The following is a 17,544-nucleotide window of genomic DNA, read 5'->3' on the forward strand; positions in this document are numbered from 1 at the left end:
TTGGTTTCCTTATCTAAAATGGGGCTGTTGCTGCCTGCCCCGCCTCCCACACCCCAGAAGATCAATGACGTCAGGGATATGAAAGTTTTCTGTAAGACACAACATGAAACAGAATGTCCTCAAGAAGGGCAGTGATGTGGAAATGCAACCCACATGTTAGAACCCTATCTAGATATTTCTCAGTCTTGTAGTTTGCTTGTTCAACCTCGTACCTCTTCACTAACACTTACCAAGGGGCTCACCTGGGGACTCACCCACAGCAAGGATAGTTACTCTCAGGACTGCAGACTTGTTCAAAACAATTACCGGATGGAACTGAACCACTGGTATTCTGTTGAAAATTTTTACCCCTCAATGTTTTTTTTTTTTTTTTTTTGTTTGTTTTTACACCTTAGTAAAGCACTGTGTGTCTAACACAGGAAGACGGTTTCTCATCCTCCGAAGGGTGCACAGTCCAAAATGCTTTTTCAGTAGTGGTGAGGTAATGCCAAGGTAGCACCTCTGCCTGACTGGGCAGCAGCCGCCTCACCTGACTTCCCTAATCCACTCTGGCGCACTTCAGTCTGTTTCCAGAGTAGAATGCAGGAGCCTGACTCTAATCCTACCCACCCATTAAAACATTTCAATTGCCTACCACTGCTGTGCAGAGAAACACCCAAGGCCTGCGCGGTCTGGTTTCTGCCAGCTTCTGCAGACTCCTTTCAAGCTTTTCTCCAAGTTGCTTTCTACACTTACAGCCACGCAGGCTCTCTTCAGTTCTTGCAAAGGGCTACGTCCCCTCCTGCCTCAGGGCCTTTGCACAGGCTCTCTACTCACTCCCCTTCACTTGGCTACCTCTGGCTCACATTTGAGATCTCCACTGAGATGGTACCTCCATGGAGAAGGCTTCTCAGAACTGCCCTCCCCATTTGGTCAGGTTCCTTTGCTACCTTCTTGCATAGCTTACGGTTCTTTCCTTAATAGCACTTGGTGCTGTTTACACTGTATGATTTTTTGACTAATGTCTGTCCTCCCTGACAAGATCGGAAGCTCCTCAAGGGTGTAGGCTTGTCTGTTGCTCATTATCATATCCACCATGTGGACCACATAGGAGGCACTTAGCACATAACTGCAGAAGGAATGATTTTAATCCATTCATAGTCTTCTGCCCCACCGCCCTGACAATACAGCACACATTTACAAGCCAGCTGCTGGTCTGACGTGTATATTTACAGCAATTCTAAATGAGAAAAAATCGTATCTGTTTTAGAGTGATTGCTGAAAGGTCAACAAAGATTTCCTTCACTGAAGAAACTAAGTGATTCAGTGAAGAATGAATGAAATTTGGTTTTATATTCGAAAGGAAGAACAGATTTATTAGGGAATGATTAGTATAGTTAAATGATGTCCAGCAAAAAGATCATTTTTATACCTCTGCTTTTCCAAAAAGAAGACTCCCCTCTCCACAAATCCCATCAACACACAGTCATGCGTGGCCTGAACATCATCCCGTCTTACTCTTACTCTTCTTGTGAATATAATGGGGTGACCCATTGCGCAGCTTCCTTTCTCATGCTCTATGCTTTTTGGGTGGGTCAAAATCAACACATACTGTCAGGGCACGGAAAAGATAAATTCTAACAGGTTTTCATTACCTTTTCTTCCGAGTCCCCTGGCTGACAGGTAATTACTCCATCTCTTGATCCTCCTGCAAATGTTGCCTTGCAATTTGCAAGCCACTGTTGTCAGAAAGAGATGCAGACATAGGTAAAATCAGTGATGTCCTGAGAACATTTTTATCATCAGTCCTGTCAGGGAAAATTGATGAAGCTTCTAATTACAGTAATAAAAAATCTGCGGTAATGCCTTTTTGAAATTACTTTTTTCTGGTTGAAGATAATCTATTTGAGATTAAAATATCTTCATATGGTGATACTCATTTATTTTTTATTTTTATTTTTAAAAAGATTTTATTTATTTATTTGAGAGAGAGAGACTGAGAGAGAGAGCATATAAGCAGGGCAGAGGGAGAGGGAGAAGCAGACTCCCAGCTGAGCAGGGTGCCTGACACGGGGCTCCATCCCAGAACCCTGGGATTATGACCTGAGCTGAAGGCAGACGCTTAACTGACTGAGCCACCCAGTACCCCTTATGATGCTCATTTAAATATATAATTTCAGCATTGTGATACAACATTCCTGGAGGATGGTTTCACCAGACCATTCCTATTTTATGTATAAACTTGAAAAAATCATATACAGTTAGAAACCTTTCATATGATTGAGACTGGGAGATAAAACCAACAATTCCTCATAGGCTGGGGGATTCTGGACCATGCAACTAGACTCATGGCCCACCTACCTCTCTGTGATATTGGGTGGCTTCTGTGGGGGCAGGTCTACTTCAATGTAAGAAAGGCTATTAAAATAACAGTTCAGCTATTTAGAGATTCTGACATCCTTAAGTATCTGGGATAGTAACTAATACAGTATTAGTATTAGTACAGTACAGTATTAGTAACTAATACAGATGTAAAAAGGAACCCCAGGGCACAAAACAAAAAGCACTGATGAACTGAAATTCACATCTGACATCAAAAAGATTGGTTTGTTCACCGAGAAGAATGGAAGGATTATTTTTATTAACTGATGATGGAGAAGGGGGAAAGCCATGACCAGTAAAGCCACAGAAATAGAAGACAATGGGAATTGTTATAGTAGAATGTCAGAACTCTTGCCCTTGGGTAGATCATGAAAAGAACAATAACAACAATAACAACAAAGAAAAAACAAGTAACTGTATAATGAATGTCTTCTGTGTATGAGGCACTGTGCTGGGCAGTTTACATAGGTTATTTCCATTTTAAAGGCAATACTGTGTTGTGTTTAAGCGCATGGACTTTTGAATCCCATAGACCTGGGTTTCTTTTTTCTTTTTTTTTATTCTTATGTTAATCCCCATACATTACATCATTAGTTTTAGATGTAGTGTTCCATGACTCATTGTTTGTGCATAACACCCAGTGCTCCATGCAGAATGTGCCTTCCTCAATACCCATTGCCAGGCTAACCCATCCTCCCACCCCGCTCCCCATAGACCTGGGTTTCAATACCAACTTTCCACCTCCTAGCTAATGAGGACAATAATAGCAACTCCAGTTGTTGTGAGCATTCCATTATTTAATTTAAGAGATATAACTCTGATCAGGTTGTTGGACACATAGAAAGGACGCAGGAAAGGATATATACTATGACTATTATAATTGTTATATCCTTACAACAATTCTGCAAATTAGTTATTATCACTGTCTTATAGATGACGAATCTGAGATGAGGAGGTAAGTAACTTATCCAAGGTCACTAACCCTTAAGTAGCTGAACTGTGATTTGAACCCATGTCCATCTGATTTCAAAATTCATGTCTTTTCTATAGTGTTTGGCATATTATAAAAAGTGTCTCATAGATATTACACACAATTACTTGTCAGAAATCAGGGGTCTGCATGCCTGGTTTCTGGATCACTTCTGTCTCTAATATTTTACAGTCTAGGTCTATGAAGGAAAAAAAAAGAGTAAAGAGCAGGAGTCGAGGCCAGGAGAAGCAATGAGGTCAGGGAAAGGCAGCTACTGAGAGTATTTAAGAGGAGAGAGCTGAGATCCACCCCATCTATGTTCAGGTGAGGCAAACACTGGAAGGAAATAAATAACAATTTTATTAAATCTCTGAGAAAAGTTAATGACATTGACAAGGAGACATATCAAGCAGATACTCATGCTTCCCAATTTCTGGGTAGGGAAATTATGGGGATAAAAATGAAAGCTGAAGACTTCTCATTTGTAGACATCATTTTTGTATCATCCATACTGTTGACAGTTCTACCACTATTCAATTGGAACTGTAGTCCCTAACAGAGGAATAGATGACATCTGTCTTCTTCCAAAGATCCTATCTTAAATTAATCACAACACCTCCCCAGGGCTCATAGTGGTGGGGTTCATTTGATTTTAACTGAATGTATATGCACAGAAACACAAAAACTTACCGAGAGAGTGGCTTCTTTTCTGTTGTTGTAGGTATCCAAATATTCTTGCAGTTCTAAAACACTGAACTTGAGCTTATCCAGAAGTCCACAAGAAAGGAGCTAAAGACAGGAAAGTCATTTGTATTAAAACAATCAGAGAGATAACTAGACACAGGCATGGCTACAGAGAGAGAAAAGAGAAATATATTTAGAAATAATGTAAAGTGAGGACCAGTGGCTCCATTTTTAGTAAGCTGTGCAACGTGTAATTTTGCTCCACAATCAGCCACAATGGCAATTGAATACAAGCTCGCTAATCCAAATCTCCCATGAAAATATTGTTTTTTCCATATCAGTATAGACTTTCAAGTCTTAACAAGTGTCTGTAGGAGCTCACGTTAAAGATCTCCATTTTATGCATGAACTCTAGTATCTTCATCTAGTAATATTCCAAAAAGTGTGAAGACAGACCTCCAAATAGACTTTCGAACTGATTTTATAATCTGAACTTTAAATCCTTTAATATAGAATGGTTTCTCTTATTGTATTCCCTGCTGCAAGGTAGCTAACCACCAAGTTCCTGGAAAGACTAATTCTTCAGAGACTTTTGAAATCAGAGCACATCCGTTGTTGGTTCTAAATTCAGGAACTAGCATATGAGATGGTTGTGTGATATGCATGGGGGCATGAGCCCCCAAAGAGCTCACCCGTCATGTGGGCTTAGAGTTATATTCCTAAAGTCATGATTTGGCAGTCAGCCAGAGGGTGCTTTAACCAACTCTCAAACTCATCACTTGCTTTTTGGGCTGGATGAATCCCTCCAGGGGCGATGAGTCTCCACTTGAGATTTGGGAGTGAGCAAAGTGAGGACATATTGCCTCTGGAGCCCCATCTGGCTGGCCAACCTGGCATCGTGGGGACAGGCTAGGTCAGCTCTGGGGGGGGTCACTCACCTATTCATGGCTGTCAAAGCCAGAGTTATTGGAGCGAGGTGCCAAGGACACGGAGGGAACACTGAGGTCGATTTTTCTCCCGATTCTCTGAAATGACTTGGCCTTGGCTGGTAATGTACAGTCATTACTGTGCAGACTCAGGCCTTCGGGGGTCATGTCACAACACGGCGCTTCTCACAAACACTGACAGTATCTTTCAGACAAACCACAACACAAGCACGCTTCCCGGAATTTCCACACCTCAGTAAGCTGCACTGGCCATTTGCCGCCAGAGACTGGGGTACTCACGGTCTCAGCATCCACGAAGAGTGTAGGGCATTCAGAGCAGGAGGTGAGCATCTGGGAAGAGCTGACAAACTTGGACCCGATTCCCCGGAGATTGTCTCCAAGGTAGCTGGCCGCATCACAGGTTAGGAAGCAGAATCTTTTCTGAATATTCTGCAAGGTAAAATAACTACCATTTGTAAAGGGCAAGTTTTAATTTATGCACTAGAAAAACCTATTTTTTAATCTTTATAAAAATATCAAATGAGCGTAGGTCCTCAGGTAGAGGTGGCGGGGGAGATAGGGAGTAGAGTGCATGTTGGTCTTAAGTAAATAATCACCCAGTGTGGACCAAATTTCTTCTTAAAGTGTTGTTTCCCAGAGTGTGGATGCTCTTATAATCTTTTAAATAAATGGTGCTTTTCTTTTTGCTGGTGGTTAGTGCTGGTCAGCAACTTGAGTCCTCCTCACTTGTTTGTCAGAGCAGTGAGAAATTACTCAGATTACGTAAATGTGCTCGAGTTAGAAAAGGTCATGAGATTCAACGCTTTTCTGTTCCCCAAGATCACAGCTTCCGAGAAAGAGCATCAAAATAGTGCCATTTGAGCCTCTGGAAAGTGGAAGTAAATGCTATGTGGGTCTGGAATAATATCTCCCTCTGAGAGCGTGTCTGCTCTGGTGTCTCCAACTCTGTCCCATAGGTGCTTATGTTGACTCATTAATCCTCACAACCGGGGAAAGAAGTCAAGGTGAAGACCTGACTTGCCTAAGGTCATGCAGCTCGCAAGTCACAGAGGAATGATGAGCCTGACTCCAGAGCTCATCCTCCTTCCACAAATCGACAAAGCTTCCCAAGAGCTAGTTTCTCCTATCCTGCCTGAGGACAAAACCAGAATTAGGAAGAATCGGAGTCACACTGCCTGTGTCAGCACCAAAATGGAAACGTGTTCTAGCCCTTAAGCTTCCAACACACAGTATCTCTAACAAAAAGAACACAGTATTTAACCAAAAAATAATTCCAGTCCTAGGCACTGGCTTTCCTCAAAGAGATGTCATACCTTTTGAGTTGTGGAATCGAATCCAGGAGAAATCCTCTCTGCCCTATTGTGAGGAAAGCAGATGTCCCCCAACAACAGCAGGCTGATTCCTTATGCTTTATATTAGAGAAATGCCAACGCTGTTGCATATTAATGATTTTTACTTCATATATATGAAAATTTTGGCATAACGCAGAGCATACATATGTCTTTATGGGGCTAAGTTAGTTTTATGTACAGTTAGGGAAAAAAAAAAAAACTTGACTGAATGTCAGAGCAGAAAGAACGAGAAATGCCATGTCTAGCATCCTACACCTAGTTGAGTGGCAGAACTGCGAGTAGGATTCAGGTCCCCAAAGAGTTTGAGGTTCTTTCCATTTGACCCAAGGATAAGGTGAGGTCTGGGAAGCTATCTGTCAGGGAACTTTAGAGCCTCTTATATAAAGGCAGGTGATATTGAGGGGATACACACTCATTTCGTCCTCACCTGACTTCCGTATAAACACATCACATAATTTGGAGGCACCGTGTGATATCATGACGACATCCTAACCCAGGAGCAGCAGGAAGGACATATGATGGCTGAGACACTTGGAAAGATGGCCACGCTGGACCATTAGAAATCAATTCCTCATTTTTAAAACCAAATTATTTTGGCAATTACCTCCTCTCTACCCCTCCCAAATCCAACTAAATACAGGGAGATGTGGCCTTCAGACTCACGGGAAAATGTAGGAAAACAGTAAACAGACATGGTGGGGACATGACAACAGCTTAACAGACTGCATGCCTGAAATGTATTTCATTTCCAGCATATTGTATTAATACCTATTTTGTGACTCATATTGCTCTCAATCACATAGCATTTGATAACAGTTGAGAAAGTTCTTAAGGCTCAATGTAATATGTTTTCTTAAGATTTCATTTATTTGAGAGAGAGAGCGAGAGAGCACAAGTGGGGGAGGAGTAGAGGGAGAGAGAGAAGCAGACTCCCTGCTGAGCAGGGAGACCAATGAGGGGTGCTATTCCACAACCCTGAGATCATGACCTGACCTAAAGTCAGACACTTAACTGACTGAGCCACCCAGGTGCCCCAAGGCTAAATGTAATATTAAAAACTGAAATAAGAGGTACACATTTGTATGATTATTATTGCAGATAAGCTACACAGGGATTAATCTAATACATGAATGGAAAAATAAAGTTCAAACCCAAACGTGCCCCCTACCCAAGGGCCCAGCCTCACCTCCCAGCTCATGGGACAACCTGCTGGTCTACTGTCATCAAGTCAGATGTCTGTTTAAGAATTCTGCTAAAAAAGATTCCCATTCATTCGTCCTGTGTTCACTGAGCACCTACTGTGTGTTAGCAACTGTACTAGCCTAAGACACCATTACTTGCCCTCTCTGGGGGAAACAGGTAATAAGTAATTCTCATAGAATGTGACAAGCATGACAGATGGAACCACAATGTGCTTGGGATCCCAGGTGACAGAAAGGGAGAAAGAAGGGAAGGCTTCATTTGCTGAAGTGAGCTCCAATCAGGGGTTTGTGTGTCACTGGGAGTACAGCTGAGGGCCAAGAGGACACGGCCATGCTGGGCAGAGGGAAAAGTATTGCTCAGGATGCGAAAATTGAGCACAGATAGTCCAGTGACCATAATAAGAAAAAAAAAAAAACTACAACAGCCAATCTTAAATTATTAACCATTAACCATTATTTTAAAAGAGACTTCAGAATGATATTAAAAATAAATTACTTTGTTCCTAAATCCTTAACAAGTAAATTTGCCTCAAATGGTAACTTCCTCATGGTTTGTTTTAACATTTCAATCTGGCTCAGTGTTAGAATGTTTCTGGAGTTCTTATCTCTCAGCAAACAATTGTTTTCTCTCTTAAGCCTAACAGCCCCTCCAGCCTCCAGTTAATCTCAGATACAACTTCAGTTTGCCCAGTCAACTTTCTAAAAGATGTCCCTGAAAGGCAACTGAAAAGTTGGCAGAGAGCAGCACAATAACACTGAAACTGTAGCTATTCTCAAAAAAATGGGTGAGAGAGCTACAGCAGGGGGAGCGGCAGGCAGAGGGAGCGGGAGAAGCAGACTCCCCACCAAGCAGGGAGCCCGATGTGGGACTCGATCCCGGGACCCCGGGATCATGACCTGAGCCGAAGGCAGACACCCAACTGACTGAGCCACCCAGGTGCCCCCAGACTTTACTTTTTATAGTAACTAAATTGCAGCTTCCTGGGTTGGAAATTTTTTAAGGCAGATGATCCCACTTTTAGTAGAATTCCTGATTTTCCTGCCTTTCCCTTCTGCCATGGCTCTTCTTAAGGTAATCAGTGAGTGGGCCCATCCCTCAGGCCAACCAAGTTACGGTCCCCTCTCATGATATACTCAACAGAACTCAACCTATAAAACAGTGTAAGGGGGTTCCACCCTTGTCTGTCCATTCACTCGCCCATCCCTCACATCTACTGGAGGCTGGAACTCATTGTCCCTTTCCATGTTTCCCCTGTATTATTAGTGGCAATTCTGTTTTGTGGGTTATCAAATACAAGTGTAGAAAAAATGCTGAAAGAAAGGCATCTTCATTACAGGAAAATAGAATTTGAAAGAAAGTAAAAAGAAGGGGGGAAAAAGGCACCCATAGTCTCATCACCCTCAGTAAACTACAGTGAACTGCTAGTATAAAATCTTCACTATTTTCTGAATATTAAAAAAAAAAAAGAGGAGTACTGTACACACTGTTTTTTTAAAACTAGTTTTCTCTTAAACTCTATGGTAACTATGTTTCCGTGTCAGTCGACCTTCACCTATAACCTCATCTTCCTGGCTGAGCATTATTCCCAGCCCTGCTACTTTCTTAGGATCGCCTTCAAATACAGCACACAGAGCCAGTTAACTCCAGTGCTGACAGAAGACCTTCGGGGTTTCTTCATAAAAAGCCGTGTTTCTCTTCTTTTGCTGCCTCCCACCTCCACCAATCATTTGATGAAATTTGGAGTAAAAGTTCAGAGCAGGATACATGAAGGAACTGACAGGAATCTGCACATCAACAGACAGGCAGGCATCAAAATACACCTTCAAGCACCCCTCAGAAGTCGAGTTCCCTCCATCTCTTTGGTTCAGTCATTGTTGTGTGTTTGGAGATAACAAGTGAAATCTGAAGGTGTCCTCGCAGAGACTGCTACATTGAGCCGTGGGCAAGATGCCACGGGTGCCTGGCTGAGGGACTGAGAGCCAGCCTGCCCTCTGCTGGCCACACTCGGTACCGCACCGGTCTGGAGGAAGGGGCCTCTGTTTCTAATTTGCGCAGACCCTGTCCGGACTAAGCAAAGTATGGCCGTTCACGTGTTCAGAAGCATCTACCACACATTTATGGAATTCATGCGGGGGAAAAGAGAGAAAAGACAACGACAGGCTAAACACGAATAATGAAGAAAAAGGAGAGACAGAGGAAGTGTCTAAGAGGAAAGACGGGATGCAGGATAGGCTTGGCAGAAGGTACCACTCGATGGTTCTGGTGTCACGGTTGCCTGGGACGGATGACATCCACAAAAGCCAGAACGGCAAAAGTGAACAGCACAGCACATGGACTGCATCCTCGGGGGACAAGGCCTTTGCAATACCAGTTTGGGAAGGTTGTGCAGATTTACGGTTAAACAGAAGAAAGGCTGGGGTCAGAGGCAACTGAGGGGTACCCGGAGCAGAAAAGAGTACAAACCCAGAATGAAACCACCATGCCTCCCGCCACCGGAAGCTAGCCGGCCCCGCTCGGAGACGCAGTCCTCGGGGCGCTGGGCCCCGTACCTTAAACAAGGAGGAGAACACATGAAATGTATACACCGCACAGGAGCCATCCGAGTCGCACATGAGCTGGTTGATGTGGCTGCGCCAGGCTTCCTCTGCGTCGTCACAGGCCGCCGGCTGGAATGCAGCAAGGATGGCCGAGAAGAAGGGCGAGGGCGGGGGGGAGACCCCCCTGTCACCTTCTCCAAAGCTGGGAAAGAGGAAGACAACCCTGTCAACAAGTGCCGTCCTCATCCTCTCCCGGGTCGCCTCCCTCTGGCCCTGCCGGCTATCCCGGCGAGGTTGCTTTGGGGACTCAGCTCTCCCTCCCCGATCTTCGCCATTCTCTTCTGAATCTAGGAAAGAGAATTTTCACCTCCAGAATTTCTGGGATTCCTCCCCTTCTGACTTCTTTTACAGTGAGTCGGGACCCGCCCCCGGAGCCTCCAGCAACGAGCGCTCTCGCTTTCCCAGCGGCCGTTCCCCAGACAGAGAAACATTACTTTTGGCACTTTTGCGCCTTTTCAGCTTTCATCATGAACCATTAGAACACAAATTTGGAATCTGATTTTCAGATTCCAAATGTGCTTTGTGGGAGAGAGTATTAATGGCTGCACATGCATGAATGCCCAGGAGGGGAGGGTAGAGGGAGAAAAGGAAATGGAAGGATAGAAACGCAGGGTGAGAGACACGGAGCCCCACGAAGAAAGGAAAGATAATGACCACAGGCGAAAGGTCAGGTTCTTCTGTAGGTACTATTACCTTCAGCTTTTCCTTCCAAGGACAGATACTGCTCACCATAACAGAAGGTCTTTGTCTGGCCATATCAAAAGCTCTTTAGTTCTTGTCCACATTCAGAAGAGAGATTTTAGGATTCTTTCTTCTCTAGAAGTAAATCTCTAGCCTTATCACTTGTGATTTTTTTCTAGACACTGCGTTAGTGTGTGTGTGTGGTTTTTTCTTTTGTTTTGTTTTGTTTTTTAAGTAGGCTCCATGCCCAGTGTGGAGCCCAACGTGGGGCTTGAACTCACAACCCTGAGATCAAGGCCTGAGCTGAGATCAAGAGCTGGCCGCTCAACTGACTGAGCCACCCTGGCGCCCCTGCATTAGTGTTTTTTATCTATTCCTCTCTATTTTCATCTATTCGTGTTCTCTGACTAGCTCTCACTAGTCTCAGAAATATCAGCCACCAGGCTGAAAGCCACCCACTTAAAAAAAGAGTAGGTATTTAACTTCTAAAGAGCCTCTTGTTCTTGTCTTTTAACTCGGAGTGGAAAGAACTCATTTCCAAGGTTTGCCAGTCTTGCTTATCTTCAAAGCTTGCAAGGCTTGGACCATGTCCCCAGGCCCCTCTTTGGCTTTTGAGTTACTCTATGGCTTTACGTTGCTCGGTGTTACTCTGTGTTACTCTACGGCTTTTAGGAGTCACTACCTGAGTACCCCTTTCAGTTCCACACCAGGCCCTGCACCCAGGCCAGATGACTCTGACCAGCTGAGAGCCTTCGGAATCAGAAGTTGATTCGGACTCCTCATTAGGAGGTCCCGGCTGTGCCGTGTGACCTTTCACCTGAGATACAGTGAATGTGATACAATGTGCCAGGTACGCTGTCACCACTCGTTTCTACCAGGGGCTGCTTTACCTAGCGAGATTAAACTGGTCCAGCCCTCTATTGCCTTTTTCTTCTGCCTCAGTCATATCCAGGCTGAAGCTACCACTGCATTCGAAGGTTGCTGGGAGTTCATTGACAGAACTGGAGAGATCGTCCTCATGCACAGCCGTGTCTTCCTCCTCCTGGACGGCTTCAGCCTGGAAGAAGAAAGAGAGGAAAGAATCCCCCCACCTTATAAGAATATATTTGGGAAAATCTATTCAACTAAAGGGAAAATAAAAGAGACCAATCCCTAGAGTGATAGAAATCGGGGGCATTGATCTTCCGGCTACAAAACAGTCACTTTCTATAACTGGACTCAGGAATTCTCAGAAGCACTGTTCATTCTTTACCTTCTTTTCAGTCTTGCCTATAGTAGTTTCCAAAGAGGCTCTTAGTAGATTGTCATATTTGATCCATGATTATGGGAGTATAAATGCTAAACTTAGAAAAGACCACAGAGACCCGTTGGTCTAGCCCTCACATTTTACAGGAAACTCATGTGTGGGAAAGGGACTTGCCTGGCATCAAGCAGATAAATCAGGGCCTTTGGATTTAGAGCTCTTTCCACGGTACAAAACTTGCCTTCTAAAGCGAGCCTATCCAGAGGGAACACTCTGACACAGAATTCCTTTACCTATGGAAACTGGAATTTAGAATCATCAGTGGCTGATATAGTAAATGCTCAAGATAAACCTGCAGGGTGCATGAGTGGTCCATGGTTGTTCACTGAGCTCGCCATGTTGATAGGCCTTTTCTTTTCTTTCTTTTTTTTTTTTAAAGATTTTATTTATTTACTCATGAGAGACAGAGAGAGAGACAGAGGCAGAGGGAGAAGCAGGCTCCCCGCGGAGCAGGGAGCCCGATGCGGGACTCGATCCCGGGACTCCAGGATCATGACCTGAGCCGAAGGCAGTCGCTTAACCAACTGAGCCACCCAGGCGCCCCTGATAGGCCTTTTCATACTGGAAATCCTCTAAGACCCATTTACATACATGCTTTGCTCTTGGAACCCCCCCCGAAGATAACGGATAGGAGAGGCTGCTCTCACATTGTTGTAGAGTGAGCAGCGAAATGCAAGGGCTCTAGGTCGGCAGAGCTGGGATCAGTGAGGGGCAGGAGAGAGACAGAGCTAGTGCAATGGAAAAAGAGGCTGGGTTTGAATGTGGGCCAGGGGGACTCAGCTGGAGAACTGACTGTTCTTTATGAGAGGAAGGAAGGCAACTGGGTTACAGACCAGAAGAGGAGAGGAAGACATCACACGCACATGTTTCAGTGAGTCATTTTCTTAAAACAAAACCAGAGCCAGGCAAAAAGGAAATCTATATGAATTCGAGCATTATCACAGGTTGCTGGCTGGCCACCCAGTTGGTATTTTGAATCTAGGATTAATAAAGAAATTAAGAGGGGTGTTTAAAGATATGTTAGGGAAACAAGATAGCTCATGTCTTTGAAGAAATTGCTCATAAATACTGAGTCTCAGAGGCTTATCCATATCTGCTTTTTCCGGCTTTTTAAAACTACAGTGGTGCCAACGAGACTGGCTGCCGGTGACTGGTCTGGGTCATTAGTGTTCATAAACCTAATCTATTAGGGGAGGGTTGGGTTCTCACAAAAATGTCCTTTATTTTCCCTTTCTAACATCACGGCTATATCGCACATTGCAGAAACCCAGCTCAGGAGGAAAACAGAGAGAGCCTTTCAGAAATTAGACTTCGCTTTTCCTTGATCAAATTAGATGATTCCTGCATGAGTTCCTAAGTATATTACCACTCAGGTAGTGCTTTCTATGAGAAATCTATGTAACTTGGCAATCAAAACAGAAAAATTGAGAGAATGACTATGGTAAGACTGAGAAATAGCAAATGCTAATAATTCACATTTATTTTGTGATGTCCTTCCCATGAGATTTAATTTCTTAATCTTAGGATTCTGGCATTTTAATCTCAGACAAGTTTCTTTTCTTTCTGCACCTTTTTTGGCTATAAAAGGGACTCTGCTGACTCTGAGAATCCAGACTGTAGTCCTTTTGCACTGAGGCTCTCTTAGAAATAATTCTTTAAGCTTCAACATTTTTAAGTGATTGCGATTTGGTTGGCTGTCCTTGGTTTAAAGTACCTGGACCTCAGATCTGTTTAAAGTGCACTGTAAAAAGAGTACACAACAGCCAGTTATTATATTTTTTTCCATTAGAAGTATCAGAAAGAATATACTTTTATACATTTTAAAAATTACTTTATAACTTTCTCTTTCAAACTTATACTACCATAGCAAACTCAGGATAAAGGACACCTACTACCAACAGCAGTAGGCTATTTTGGTATTTGTAACATAAGAAAATAAAATTCTATATTAAGGGGCACATATGTGGGCACTTACGTGAACACAGTATGGAAGTGGATAGTTTTAGGATTAGGATTAAAAATTAACAAAAAACGAAATATGCATTGTTAGCTCTTTAAAGCCCTGACTTTTTAAATAAGAAAATTATATCCGTTACTTACTTTTCTCCTCTGTCTGGCTAGGACGGTTTTGTTTAAATCTGGCATAATATTGTGATTAACACTGAAAATTCCAATAGTATGCCAAAAGGCCAGAATGGAGTCAATGTACAAATTGTCTAACTGGTTCCTACACAGGAAAAAATTTCCCCAAGTACATGCAGACACCCACACCTCACTTAGCATATTGTTTTATAAAAGTCATGACAAAGAACAGCAGTTTCCAAGTCACAGCAATCTCAGACATACATCGATTTGTTTTGCCATTAATCAGCAGTGTTCCTGCTATATGGAAAATGCAAAATGTCTCATTTGAATAAGACCTCAAAGTGAATCTCTTTGAACCACCAAGAAGATGGCTGCTCATTTGTGAGGGTAAAACAACTTCAAAACATAGGCTCAGGTGCACAAATTCAATTATTTCAAAAAAGTCAGAAAGAAACAAGATACAGTCCCTCCACTTAGAGCCCCCTAAGATTTCTCAGAAAATTGGAAGTACTTTTTCTTTAAGAAAACTACAATCATAATTGCCCAAATCTCTTCACCTTGGAGCCCTCAGAAATCTGCAGACTATTCATATCGGACAAAGACGCATCAAAGCTAGCCATTCTGGTGTTAAAGGAATGAGAGTCAGCCGGGGTCATGTCACAGGCTGTGGTGAGCGATTCCATGGGATTAGTCTCCTCAGAAGGGGAGCGAGTCATGATCTGTAGAGAAAGCAAAGCAAATAAAACCCAGTGTGGAGTTTCTTTAAAAGCTCAAATGATCCTTTATGTAAGAGTACAAACCATTGTCCGAGCTTGTTGTTGGGTGACAGATATTATTTAACGTGCATATTTCACTATTGGAACTTAAACCCAGCAGCTGGTGTAGGGCATTAGGGCGCAGAACTCTAAAACATGAACGCTTATATTTGCAGATAACCACATCCAAATGTCTGTTACATTTCCTAAAACTTCAGATGTCTGTTAAAAGATTCCAGCCTCATAAAAGTTATCTGAGGAAAAGTCCAGGCCTTAACGGATCTGATGGTGTTCAAGGCTTCTAACAAACACCCGAGCATCTGTGTCCGGTTGCAACCTATAGACAAGAGGCTTGTTCTGTCAGTTAGACACCACCTGATATTTCAGGTGTTAGTTTAGCAGCTGTGCAAAGTTTCTTTAGCGGCAACTGGAAACCACGCTCCTGCTTCAATTACAAAAATAAACCTCCCGTTTCCCATGGCGGGAAGGTGGTCCCACTTACTAGGTCGGAGTGCTCCAGGATCTGGCTGGTTGTGAGGTCCTCCTCTTCGGAGGATTCATCAGAGTCCTCGTGGTTCATTTTATTTAGGCTGGGAGACCTTCCCGAAAGTTGGCGCTCCTCCAGAAGCTGCATATCACACTTGTCCAAACTGTCCAGAGAACGCCTGCGCACTCCCCAGTTGAAATTGTCCATACTCTCACCCTGAAATCACACCATCATCTGGTTTTTATGCCAGAATCTTCCTGCACTCACACCTTCACACATTTAATTAGTCATAGCTTAGAAATAAATGCTTTCATTATGAATTTCCAAGCTCTCATCTACTTTGGTACCAGACATTTTGTTTACGTGATGTGAAAGGTAGTAAAGCATAATATTTTCACCTAAATGCATATTGAATCATAGGCAGAAGTGATTACACACTTCTCTTGGGCCTGGTGGGTAATACCATGTTTTTTAAAAGGTGACTTTGGTCAACTCTGTAATGATCTAGGTTTCCAAAAATCTTTAAGAAAGAGACCATTTCTATTAAAACAACCTCCAAAGAGGTGAGGCCCCTCCCCGGCCCACTTAGTACGGTTTTCTTCGGAAGGAGAAAAAATAGGAGCTATGCTGTAACACATTCCACATCCTTCGGGTATTAAGTAGAAGAGTATTAGGTAAACATTCCAGCCTGTTCCTGCTACAGCGGTTTTCGCAGATCAAATGCAGAGTTAAAAGAATATCTGAGAGCAGCTGGGCGAAGTCTGATGGATCATGCACTATGCACAGGCCAGAGCAGAACGGCAACTTTTGCTTTAGGCTCATCTTTAAATAATTGTCCCAACATAGAAAACAGTTGCTTTCCTGGACCTGAAATGGTTGACTTGGTACCAAGCACTAATGCTGCCTTGTACCTTTTCATTTCTGAGACCTGGGCTAAGTGGCAATGCAGGTGTTAAAGCTTCTCGTTGTATCCCAGACTCTCTCTACCGACCATCTGATGTTAAATAAGTGTATCTGTCCGACAAAAAAATCTTTCCTAGAAAGTAATTTGGGTTTTATTTTTTCCTCTCTGTTAAAACAGGGATAAAGGAAGAGAAATAATACCCAGCCCCTTGATGAGCAAGTTTTAACCTATATAGATGGGTAATCTGAACAAAATCTAGCCCAGAATCCTTTCATTTAGAAGTCATTTGAAACACTGTCTGATGGTTCGCTGAAATAAAATAACTTTTTCTGGTGAGAGCTCAGTGAGTAGCAAAATCATATAATATGAGAGATGTAAAATCACTTCTAAAATTATGAGCTTTAAATTTATTAATCTTCCTTTGGTTTAAGGATCTATTTCTTCTGGATCCTAATGAAGCAAAACTTGCCATTCTCCTAGATCTCTCATATAACAGATGCTTTAACTTTTCTGAAGTCTTTTTTGGCTATTCATGGCAGAAGGCAATAGGTAAGAATCCTAAACACATTCTGGATCTGATACGAAAATTATTATCATGATTTATCCCCATGTATGATGTTTATGATTGTTCTTAGGATTGTTTGATTATACAGAGTAGCTGCATCTGCTATTTTGTCTGTTATCTATACCTTTATCTGTATCTGCTATGATAAACTGTCACCAAATAATTTTTTTCCTAGTGGAAAAGATTAACTGTTTTGCTGGGATTTTAAAATAGCTATTTCTGTGAAAAACTGGAAGAAAAATGTGGAAAAGGCAAGAGTTCTGGAAAGAAAAAGAAAATGCAATGTGTGAAGAAGTTAAAAAGATGAAAAGAATAAGAATGCAGAGAAAAAGAAGAACATGCAAACTACTGGGAGAAATATCCAAATATGAATATAAAACCTAATTCCTAAAGTTGATTCTCTTGCACCAAATCAGTGAATGGGTTGGATGAACTATCTTAGGCAACAGTTCTGGAAGTCTCGCATGCTGAACCTGAGAAGAACCATGAGAGAAATACAGACGTCTAGGGTGAGGGAGTGCTACCCTGGGCATGGATCGCTGTTCCTAGTGATAGGACTGCACCTCTGGTGAAGCCCCGAATGAACCAGGCATGAGAACTAGGGGGAAGGGAAGGCTGTTCTTGCAGGAAGAATATCTGGATGTCTTTCT

General features: G+C 42.7%; 1 protein-coding gene across 7 annotated transcripts in view; it reads right to left on the reverse strand.

The window, feature by feature from the left end:
• FRY (FRY microtubule binding protein) overlaps positions 1 to 17,544 on the reverse strand; it is a 348,688-nt gene that overhangs the window by 22,331 nt on the left and 308,813 nt on the right. For all 7 annotated transcript variants that reach the window (XM_045869273.3, XM_054506292.1, XM_064586228.1 and 4 more), the window contains 7 exons: positions 15,441 to 15,641; positions 14,741 to 14,902; positions 11,686 to 11,852; positions 10,067 to 10,256; positions 5,242 to 5,391; positions 4,022 to 4,120; positions 1,635 to 1,718 (listed from right to left, as the gene is read on the reverse strand). In XM_045869273.3, coding sequence (XP_045725229.1) covers positions 1,635 to 1,718; positions 4,022 to 4,120; positions 5,242 to 5,391; positions 10,067 to 10,256; positions 11,686 to 11,852; positions 14,741 to 14,902; positions 15,441 to 15,641 — 1,053 coding nt within the window. The remainder of the gene's footprint in view (positions 1 to 1,634; positions 1,719 to 4,021; positions 4,121 to 5,241; positions 5,392 to 10,066; positions 10,257 to 11,685; positions 11,853 to 14,740; positions 14,903 to 15,440; positions 15,642 to 17,544) is intronic.

Source organism: Mirounga angustirostris, unplaced genomic scaffold (genome assembly GCF_029215605.1).
Source record: "Mirounga angustirostris isolate CCGP_5_RB_7025 unplaced genomic scaffold, mMirAng1.0.hap1 SCAF_3, whole genome shotgun sequence".
NCBI classification, from domain to species: Eukaryota; Metazoa; Chordata; class Mammalia; order Carnivora; family Phocidae; genus Mirounga; species Mirounga angustirostris.